Source organism: Cataglyphis hispanica, chromosome 1 (assembly GCF_021464435.1).
Source record: "Cataglyphis hispanica isolate Lineage 1 chromosome 1, ULB_Chis1_1.0, whole genome shotgun sequence".
NCBI lineage: Eukaryota > Metazoa > Arthropoda > Insecta > Hymenoptera > Formicidae > Cataglyphis > Cataglyphis hispanica.
This window is the reverse complement of record NC_065954.1, coordinates 12,041,954-12,054,289: the sequence shown is the minus strand read 5'-3', so window position 1 is coordinate 12,054,289 and position 12,336 is coordinate 12,041,954. Positions and strand designations below refer to the sequence as shown.

At 29.2% G+C, this 12,336-nt stretch overlaps 1 protein-coding gene across 3 annotated transcripts in view; it reads right to left on the bottom strand.

The window, feature by feature from the left end:
• The window catches only part of LOC126852339 (metabotropic glutamate receptor 8-like), a 106,607-nt gene that overhangs the window by 70,286 nt on the left and 23,985 nt on the right, over window positions 1-12,336 (bottom strand). For all 3 annotated transcript variants that reach the window (XM_050597097.1, XM_050597182.1, XM_050597272.1), the window contains exons 2-3: window positions 7,154-7,352; window positions 2,248-2,463 (exon numbers count right to left, since the gene is read on the bottom strand). In XM_050597097.1, coding sequence (XP_050453054.1) covers window positions 2,248-2,463; window positions 7,154-7,312 — 375 coding nt within the window. In that variant the 5' untranslated portion in view covers window positions 7,313-7,352. The remainder of the gene's footprint in view (window positions 1-2,247; window positions 2,464-7,153; window positions 7,353-12,336) is intronic.

Here is a 12,336-nt window from a genome sequence, read left to right as displayed (position 1 = left end):
GGTAACATTTTATATCAATTGGACAGTCTGTTATTTTACAGATTTTGCCATATATACATATATTATATATGTATGGCAAAATCTGTCAAATAAATGAGACTGTATATATATGTACATATGGCATATGTATATATGGCAAAATCCATTTTGCCATATATTATATGTGTATGTATGTATGTATGGCAAAATCTGTAAAATAAATGAGACTATCCAATTGACTGTAATTGATATGAAATATTGCCAGTAACACAATTAGAATTCGTACAAAAATAGAAATGCAGGCATTACGTACATATAAAAAATATGTATGTATATATATATACAGAGTGTATTTGAAATGATGCACTAAACTTTAGGAGCGTATTCGAGAGGTCAAAATAAGACTTTTTTTTCTTATGAACATGGGTCTGCAAATGAATCCTTTAAAAGGAATGTACAAACAATTTAATTTACAAAAAAAATATCAAATAAACATATGCTCTGATATAGAGAGAGTTTAAATAGATTAATATGAATTATATTGAATTATATTTTACAGAGAATTAAAATACGCGGAAAAATATGCAATTTAATTTTGAGTTATGTAAAGTATAATTAATAAATTCATAACACAAATTGCTTCTTAATATGAAGTAAATCAATAATAGATTTCTAATAAACAATTAAATAAAAGTAGAATCATTGCACGTAAAAAATAATTATAAAAAATAAGAAGTATTTTTGAGACATAATCGGTGAAGCTTCAGTTTTGAATTCTCATTAAATAACATTGAAATAAGTTCTGACGTCAGTTATTCACTGAGTCAGAAGTGGCGAGAGCATACTAAGAGTTGTTGCATTTAATCAGTTTTGTGGAAGATGTTATCCAATCGTCTCTTGCCGCCGCATCGACGTGGATAACTAACTAAAGCAGCCCGTCGTTACAGTTGCTAAAGTTCAGAAACTCTCGGAATGTTAGCATGCGAACAACCGTATCTACTTTCGCGAGATACTCGTCTTGCTAAGAAACCAGACATGATAGTGCCAGTATACGAAGTGCGAAAACTTTCGAAGGAAAATAAATTGCTCCGATACTAAAAACTCAAAAATTTTCGGTTTTGCTTTTATTTCTTATAGCTTTTTTAACGCTTTGTGGCCTATTGATGTTGATAGAAATCATAATACAGAGTGATATCACGAGCTTTCTTTTCTTTCGGCTACAAATTTTTTAACATATTTGTAATTAATCTTTATAACACAACAATTTCAACAAATTTGTTTTTTCAATTCTTGAGTTTCGTATATTAAATATCTTGGCAATTCTTGTCTTAAATTAAAATTTTATTAAAATATATATATTTGACAAAAGAGCTTAAATTATATTTTAATACCCGAAATATTTTATATTAAAAAAAAAGAATTAACAAGAACGAGAATAAAATATAAATTTATTTGTAAAATTGTTTCAAACAAATTTACGATGATTACCAAGAAAGAGGTGTAAATTTTTGAACCTTTCCTCAGATCCGTGAAAATCGCACCTTAGGGAACAAAAAATGTGTTACTAACTCGAAAGCATACTAGCGATCAAGCTGCGATAAGATAAAATATATTATTGAATATAAAAGGAATAAACGTTCCTCGGCAGGAGGAAAAAAGAAAGTAATGCGCGATTATAGGACCTAAGCGTTGCTCTCGATCAAATTTCTATCTTCCTTGCAATCTTCCTATCATTCTTGCAAGATCATAAATATTTTCCTTGCAAAATCGTGCGGTCTATTTTATGTCTAAATAAATTATATATTAAATTATATATTATTATATAAATTATATATTAAATCTTTTATCTTGAAATTAATATACAATAATATAATTTTCGTGTTAATTTAACAAAATAATCAATGATTGAATTCACGCGTAACATATTGTGTTCTCAAATCACGAGAACAATTGAAATATTGATCGTGAAATTCATTTAAAGGTTATATCTTTTTTTTTTTTTAATTTTTAAACGGACATATCAAACTATTGTAACTTGATATAATATGTAATATGCGTTTTTATAAAATAAAAAACTGAATTTCTTTTGAATAAAAATTTTTGTAAAAGAATTAGCAATTTATAAAACCAATGTTTGTTATTAATCTCTTTTATTAATTCTAGAATTTAAAATTGTAATCGTTTGAAATTTAACAGTTAGTTCTTGCACAAACATTGCAATAAATTACTGCTACTGTTTACTACTATTATATTGAAAAAATGACTTACCTGATTCATGTACGATCTGACGAACTCCATGCTTTGATCGAGAGCATATGTATCGCTGCTACAGGAATCGAGGATGAGAGCACCCAATGTTGTGTTTGGCAAGAGTTCTGTATCAGCGTTAATCTGATCCAGAACATACAACATAGCTTCCAATCGTTGCATACCCTTCTCTTCTTTTACGGCCCCGCATGGTGATGCGCCGATGGAACTTGAGATCTGAGCAAATAAATGTATACGTGTATTTTATGGAATCTTTACTTCTCTTCATACTTATAGAATTACGCATTTTTTAATCATAATTATAAAACAATGTCTTGCATTATAATATAAGGAATAACTTTTTTCAATAACATAAGAAAGTTCAACTTGAAAAAAATTTCCTATAAACCATAATTATACCATATAAATTTTTTATAAATTTCTCGAATAAATTTCCTCAATTCGATTAAAGCTAAATAATCTAAAAATTAGAAGTTAGATAATTTTATTTTTCCGCTGTATTTTTCACGCATTGTGTTTCAATATCGCGTATAAACCTGAGCAATTTAAACACAATGTCGGCACAATTCAAAGCTGCATTGTTTCCAATCGAAACAATGCAGCTCTGATATTTCAACGGCGGTAGCGCAAAAGATAAGATAGATGTTCAATTTTCATGGATTAACGCCATACTTTTCCCCAGAGCCATTCGTTCCTACAATGTCTGGCTACAATGGTCAGGGCTTGCGGGACACGAGACCGAAGGGATCAAATTACAGGGAACTTCGACCCTTCGTCGTATCCTGGAGCATTATAGTCGGATGCGCTGCTGTTGACGTCAAGAGTTAAAGGAGTATGAGGGAAGTTATGGTACAATACTATAAATCCGCGGGTCGCTACGCTGATCGTATACGAGAATTCCGTCAACTCGAAAATACACAGTTCGGCCAAACACGCTCGTAAATCCTGACGACAACGCAATTCCGCCGCTGATTTTAATGTTTGTAAAATCAGTTGGGAACGCTGATCATTTGTTTTCGGGGTCACAGAGTTTTCCCAGAATAAAGCTTTTAATTCTAACAATCCGAAATTTGTTTTGGTCTCAAAGTTCGAATAATAGGGGCTGACGAGACCCCTATTGTGCGCTTGACCTATAAAATTAGGCATTTGATCTATTACGTATCTATTTGTCTCTTATTTCAATAAATTCATGAATTTTATTTCGTTTTATTTTTGATTCAATAAATATTTTAAATTTAGAACAAAAAACCTTTACAATAATATAAAAATATATGTATGTATATATAATAAAATATATAAATTTCAAATATATAAATTTCACACAAACTTAACGTTATTTATTTTTTCTTACATCAGTATAATTCATCATTTTGAATTAAAATATCTTATAATATGCTGTACCGCTATATTTGCGAAATCATCGTATACGAAACCTAAAAGTATTTTTAATTAATATCAACCAGTTTATTAACAGTTTATCATTCAGTTTATTGAAGCAATTAATATTCAAATTAGAGAGATATATACATAATAAATTATATTTAGAGAGAGAGATACATAGTAAATTATTTTTAATAAAATATATTTATATTATTGATTAACAAAAATATATAATAGAACAGGTTTTTTGGAAACATTTTTTTTTAGCTAACAATTTTCATTTGTTGCTTGCAAACGCGGATAATCAATGTTAACTTTGTCACTGGAAAAATTGTTACGTTGCTTCTCTGTTAATTTATCAGAAAAAACTAATCATCCGGGTGAGTTCAGATCACTCGTTACTCATGTGTCACTATATCGAGCGCAAGAACAACCCATGTAAGAAGGAAGTTATTCGTTGGCGGAAGTTCGATGAACGACGGTTATTTTGCACGAACTAGTTGCGCGACAACAATAAATCAGCTTAAAGTTTTTGATATTATTCCACCTATAATTGTATAAAGAGGTAACATTTCAAGAATGTTTACTTCGCACTTTGTATAATGATCGAACTTAGCCGTATTCGAGAGGAAGAAATCGAACTTTTCTATGGAAAAAATAAGTGGAACATTAAAGTTTAAAAAAGCTTTCTTTAAAAAAATCACAAACTGCATATTATACCGTAGAAATCTAGAAATCGTATAGTGCATGGCTATAGAGTGTGAGTGTTCTATATCTATTATTTTTTAATCGTAAAATAAATATTACATATTTTCTTTTTTGCACACCAAGTAAATCGCGATATTGCGAATAATTTTTCACGGAAGTTCTCAATTTTTAACGAAATAAAGTTTGGATATTCTTGATATTGGAGCTCAACTTTTGCAATTTTTGCAGTGCTGCGCTCATACATTTCTTTTTATTTCTTGGTTTTTTTGGGAGGTAAAATATTTTGCAATAATAGTACATTTGATATGACTCTTAGATAGCGGGTTACGGTCTCTTACTATATTTTATCTGAATCGCGCGTAATATGACGTCAAAGGCGAGATCCCGGGTTGATTACGTCAAACTTTTGCGTAACACATATTAGATAATTTCGAGAGTTGGCTTACTTTCCGCGCATCAATAAAATAATGTATTTCTCGCAAAGCAACAGAACGTGAATATTACATATTTTACTGAGTTCGCGTTTATAGTCTCTGAATAAATAAAACTTGAGATGAAATTAGGTCATATGTGGCTTAATAATAATTTTTGGTCTCTCAATTTATTTTTCTTTCTGCTTTGTGTTTTTAAAAAGTATATTTTTTTTTGGAAAGAAATGTATTTTATTTTGTTATATAATGCATAATAGAATTTCAATAAACAAAAAAGCAATTTTAATTAAAACCGCAGATTTTGATATTTTATTTATTTTTACAAACTGTGGAATAAGGCAAAAATGCGAGAATAAATTTTAATTCCAATATAAATTTAATTTCAATATATAACTCGCGTCAATTACAAGTTTAAACGATTGCATTAATATAAATATTTGTATTATTTATCTTACCGCGCATGATAAAGATTACTTTTAATAACTAAAGACGTATATTTCTATATATACGTCTAAAGAAGTATATATTTCTATATATATCTATAAATTGATACCTTTCCGTTCGCACTTTACTATCGATTGTATTAAACGGAGCTTTGATCGCGTCAGTTAATATTGATGGTAATGGTAACGAATGCTGGAATGCATCTATTTCTTCGCCATCGGCGAGGAACGCTGTATTTTTATTCAAAATATTCGTTATTTTCAAGTGGACGAGTTGCAAAGATGAGAACGCGATTGCTGCGAGGTACTTTGAGATGGGAAAAAAGTAAAAAAAAATAAAAAATACAGTTTCGTGAACACAAATACAACGCTCAGCAGAATTGCATATTGACCCACTCTGGGTGAGTTTTGATGTAAGAAAAATTTCATACTCATATATATATACAGTCAACCCTCCTATAACGCGGTACTCTCAGAACGCGGTTTCCATATAACGCGGAGCTGAAAATGCGACAGCCCTCCTATAACGCGGTACTCTCAGAACGCAGTTTCCATATAACGCGAAGCTGAAAATTCGAAGCCCTCCTATAACACGATACTCTTACAGCGCGATTTCCGTCAACAGCATCCCATAAGTTCCTTCCGCGTAGCCTAAGAATGTTTAGCCTATGTTTAGTTCGTTAGGGCCTATTTGAATTATAAGGGAAAAGATGGCGCCAGTTTCATGTAGGTCCAGGCAGTCGGAAGCTACAATCGAAAACCAATGTGAAGATGAGCCAAGTGAGGAAGACATTTTGCCTATTAAAAGAAGACGAGTTAGGCGACTCATATTATCTGACAGCGAGGATGAGTGTTGAAAGATTAAATTTTACAAAAGTCTTTCTTGTTTTGTTGGAAAACAGTTTTTCAGTTTAGTTTTGGTATCATTTCTTTATATAAACTCTTCAATTCAATAAAAATAATTTATAATTTATCTTGTCCTTATTGGTCTCCATATAACGCGGTACGAATAATGTGATTTGTACTAATTCTGCGTTTCTTATAGCGCGGTTTCCATACAACGCGGTAGACGGTTTCCATAGAACGCGCTACGAATTAGCCTGGTTTGTACGGTTAAATCCGAGTTTCTTATAGCGCGGTTTCCATACAACGCGGTACGCACTCACCGCGTTATAGGAGGGTTGACTGTATATATATATATATATATATATATATATATATGCACACAGAAACAGTAAATAGAACAGGAAACTGAATGTATAAACTTTGTCCACGAAAAAATTAGAAAAAATAATTGTTAATTAAAGAACCTGTACATTTTTTTATTTTTTTTATTTATTTATTCTTTTTATTTATTTGTAATGCCATTATTATAATAAAATTTGATTATACTGTAAAAAAAATATTTCATGAACAGCAAATATAAAAAGGTATAAAATTTTCATTATTTATTGCGTAATTTTATACTTATTGTTTTTATACAACTTTACATATTTTGCCTACAGTGTATATCTTAATAATAATTGCTCGAGAGGTTATATTAATCATAAAATATTTAATGTAATTCTAAGAATAAAGAGCTAATTAGGGCAAATTACATATATAAATGGTTAAAAAATCTTATTTTTTATTTAATTTTACATTTAACTTGAGTTCTATCATTTAATAAACCAATTAATAAAATATTTAATTTCAAAAGTTTAGAATATATGAAGCTTTTGTAAATCTTTCTTTCTCTTTTTTTACCTGTCTCTCTGTCTCTCTATCTCTCTGTCTCTCTTTCCCTTTCTCTCTCTCTCTCTCTCTCTCTCTCTCTCTCTCTCTATCTATCTATCTCTATCTCTAAGTTTCTGTTAAGAAAAATTTCAATTTTAAAGTTAACGATAAATCTATAGCTAATAAGAAATACGCAAACACTGATACATCTTGTGTAAAGAAGCTTACCTGCTCATGCATTGGAAAAATTCCGCCGAGGATGATGTCACCACTGATGCGTATCAACTTCGAGCCGTCTTCACCTCTATTCTTCGTGCTATAACACTCGCTCGTGATCAGGAAATACCATATCCACAGCAAGATTCTGCGCAAGCTCATCTTGGACATGGAAATTGAATAATTCAAGCGGCTCGTGGTTGATACTTCACTAAAATGTGAAATAACATTTCAAAGTTATTTTGCGAATTTGAAATCAGAGTTATGTGTATGCACAAATATATGTTTTACCATTTTGACATTTTTATATGATAATATAATTATAAAATTATATGATAATATAATTAAATTATAAATGTTTTTCTGGTTATATTAAAATAATAGGAAAACACTGAAGATATCAAAGGTATTAAATATTGAAGTAATATTTTTAAAATTATGTTTCCATTTCTTCGAAGAAAAAATAAAATATTAATGTATTTTAATATTTTATTTTAATTAATTAGAATACAAGTATGCCTTATATATATCTGACAATGAGTTCTTTTTATATTTCTTTATATGACATGAATTATTAACATTGCAGCTACAACGTTTTTCTAAGAATTGTTTCGAAACGACTTATAAGTGAATGTTTTAAATCGAAACTTTCAATAACTGATAAGCAAGCTTCATATATAATTCGCTGTTTGTGCGCTAAAAATATGAATTTATGGCAAAAACAGATAAATCTTACGTACACAAAATGTTTACAGAAATGTACATGTATATTGTATATTAGTATTTCCGTCTCTCTCATTCTTGTCTATTTTAAACTTTTTTATTCGAGTCACGATTTTTCTGTGAATTTTTCTGTGAATTATGAAATAGCTTCTTCTCGACGATAAATCTCTGTCGTTATGTTAAAAATTTCACGTTCACAGATCGAACTTTCATTGCTTTTAAATTTTTTTCTTAAAAATGATTGAAAAAATATATGTCATTATATTAGAAAATATATTAAAATAATATATATATATATATATATATATATATATATATATATATATATCGTGTATTTTGAGCATTTAAGCCAGATACGGTCTTTCTTTCTCCCTGATTCGATCTAATTCAGTTTAAAGTATTACTGTTTCAGGAGAATCGAAGTAACTCGCATCCTAGCGCTTCTCCTTTAATTACTTCGTAACCTCGGTGTAATATAGCCTTACATCTTTATTGTTCAATTTTCTCTCCACAGTTGTTGCAAAAGCTCGATTTTTATCGTTAGATCTTCTAATTATATTAAAATTACTCATTGTATAATTTATTTTACATCAATGAGAAAAAAAAACAATTATTAATACATCACTCTTTAATTTCTTTCACCTGCCCGCTTTGAGACATTTGCTGCTTTACTTCGGGATTTTTCAAGTACGTCATTCTCTTCCGAGAAAAAGTTATGAATTGTGTGTCTGCTTGCGCCTGTAATTTAATTTGATGATGCAGATGAGAAGGCAGGAAAACACTGGCGGTAAAATTACTTTGTTAAACAAATTTCACTTTTGCTCACGGCGTGTTTCGGTTTTCTAATATCTCTCTTTTGCTTCCTCCAAAAGCCATTCGAGACCGTAATTTTGCAATTTACTTCGAGTCTTTCATTTAACTTAAGATCTTCATCAAGAGCATACTTGTCGCAGGTTCTTTATGTTTAATGCTAAATGACGACTAGAGAATATTTTAGTGCAGAAATGTATATCGTGTAATCAACTGAGATAATTACTTCAACACTTTATCTTACAATTAGATTCACCCTACTTGGAAATTTTTTTTATCTCATGTACAGTATACATGCGCGAATAATTATTTAGATAAGTTTTATCTAAAAATCAGTTAAATATTAATTTAAATATAAGCCATGACAACACAATAATTTATTATTTAATTGACTAATTTATAAAAAAAAAAAAAAAACTGAAATAATGATATAATTAATAAATATTAAAGAATAACTTTAAATATTATAAAAGATATTTATATTCTACACAAAATATTTTTGCGCACGGATTTCAATTAAAAGCAATTAATTGAACTTGTTACTAAATTTTGAGAAAAACGCGAATTTCTTTATGCGACGTCATCTTGGCGGTTCATATTCAAGAACATATGCAATACGCTAAACATTCAACGCCTCAACTGAGATTGAACGACATTTTATCGAACATGCCAGCATTCAGTGAGGCATGCCACTGCTCCGAGAAAGAATGTAGAGCATTAATGCAACCTATGACAATAATCGCCATGCGAATTTCACGTAATTTCGACGCATAATTAGGATGCTTTGTTTTATCGGAATTTTAGCTCTCTCTTTTATCATAGAGCATACGTTATAAGAAATAAAGCTCTTTTTCTCCCTTTGTCATTTTATTTTGACAAAGCGTTACAAAAATCGTTTTCTATTTTATTAAAGACCAACATGATGTACAAATTGTATTACATCTCGAAAAAAGGGAAAAAAATAATAGCTTTAAAAGTAATTCTCTTGATTTTCTTTGAACTTGCAAATTGAAAGAAGAAGAATAGAAAAAAAGATAAATTAATTTATATTTCTTTTTATATATTTTTTTTTTATTTCAGAGCAAAGTTATTCATAAAAAAATTGATATTCTTGTGATTTTATTCATCTTCTGAAGACAAATTATTAAAAGTAATATTAAACAAATAAAAAAATTATGGGTTCTATTTTTTTATAATTATACATCACTGTAATTTAATGTTATTTCATTAAAATTTGTTTAAAACACATGAAATCAATTTTATATGGCAAAGGTGCTCCACCATTTCCCTGTTTCCTCAGTAATGTATCCTCAGTAATTTATTTGCGAGTAATTCAGTAAAAGAAGCTTTTTGTTAACAATAATGCTTTAGAAATAATATGTTTCACATCTTTGATTTGATCCGTAAGTCAAAAAGTACCGTCAGAAAGTGTTACGGAAGATAGCATCTCAAGCAAAGATATCGTTTTACTCCAACGAACAACCTCGGAATAATGTGCCGGCTATATTTAGAAGATAGACGACAAAGAGAATTCGCACCATCACATCGGGTAAAGGAACGTAATGCAAAGAAATACAGACGAGTTTGAACTACAAATAAAAAATGATCGATTACATATCGTTTATTTGCTCAACGAATTGATTATACGGAGCAATAAAACTTTCAGAAGAACAAAATACAATCCAGCCCTCTCGAATTTTATTTTTCAGATACGATTGTACACAGAAGAAAGATAATACATCGCTAAAAAATGTTAAATATGAAATAAAAAAACATGCTGGAACATCCAGCAAGCTTCAAATATTACGACTACATCATTTATAAGTATAAGTTAATATAGATGTTAATATTATTTTAATTATTATTAATTATTTTATTTATACAAACAATTATTATTAATTACTTTATTTGCATTATTAAAATATTAAAAAATTACATTTTTATTTCATTAAAACGAGGATATAAAAAGTTATAAAAAATTTTTGTCTGCACATAAAGTTTTTAAAAAATATTAAATCAACATTATTTTGTAAAATTTTAAAACACTTAAAAATCTTTGTAAGTAATTATGGTTGGAATATTTAGTTGTTTTAAAAACCAAATTTGTTTACTATATGCTTAGTATTTGCAAGCAATACATTAAAATTGATATCTATAGATTATATATATATTTTTTATCTATTATCAAGAGATGCTTGATTTTTTCGATTGACGAACAAATCGATAGATTACTATCTTCGTTCTCGAGAAATGTGCCAAATCCGCAATCATGCTTTCAATCGCATTAGGAAAGAGAATAAAGAAATATGTACGTTTGACTTGCAAAGAATTTTTCATAAAATACAAGATTTAATATCTCTTGAAACTTTTTTTGACATATCGTTTGAAAGACTAATCGATACTCATTTTATCCAATAAACCAATCATCAAAGAAAAAAAGAAAGTGACCTTTGTAAGTCGATCAATTAAAATACTTTCACTTGATTTTTTAATTATGTCTAAGGGAATATAATTCATAATAAATAAAAGAAAGAAATTGCCCGTTCAGATATTTTATTAATAATCAGATGTGTCTTATTGTTCCTTCGACACTGGTATTTTAATGAAATATTTTAAAGAGCAAATTATTAAAGGAGATAAACTTATTATAATATAATATATTACTATAATATATTATATATTTTTATTTGAAACATTATATGAAATATTGTGTGACATTTTTTTGAGTAAAAGACAAGTGTGACGTTTCAATGTTAAAATCGCCTTTTGTAGTAATAATCTATTTTCTACTTTAGGTGCAATTTCCTGTATTATTATAATTCATATTTTTTAGTTTCAATCGACAAAAGATTGATTGATCGATGTTTACAATATCTAACAGAACTTTCTCTAAAGAAAGCTTCTGGATAGTTTCATCTGTCAATCTCGCACTGGTTTACACTCAATCAATGACACGCTGTTCGGATTCCTGTCCAGACGCAAAGAAAACAGAAACGATAAAAGAGAAGCTTCGCCACCATCTTGGCAACGTTCGAATGATCGGGGCCAAAATTGAAATATCTACCCGTGCGTGTAATCCTTCGATACACTTGATTCTATTCGGTCCTGGCTCTGCTTCGTCAGGACGCGACAGGACTCCGACTGTTTTCATTTCTGAGGTGATCCGTTCCATCCTCTACAATTTCTTGGATATTGCGATCGTAGAAGTGGCAAAAGCAGACTCCAATCATCTGTCCCGAGATAGAAAGCCTCTCTTCCAGCCATCCTTGCAATCTGAATGTTTACACACACACACAGTCATTCGAGATATTTAAAATATTGTAATGCAATAGGCAACTTTTTTAGAATCATCTTGGAAACACTTATTACAGAATTTAACTATTTCTTTTTATTATGTTACTTATCGTATTAATGTATATTAATATTTTTATATAAAATAGAAATACTGAAACAAATGTGTGTACGTGTGTATGCTTCTGAAAAAGGACTAAAATTCTCTCTCTTTTCTTTCACGCATAAAATAATTACAAACCAGTATCATAATTTTAAATTGTACATTTGTTACTACGATAAATAAATATGGAATTTAATTTTTTTAACATTTATCTTTAGCATTTTGTAAAAAAAAAAAAATCCAACTTTTTCCAAAGTTATAAAAAATA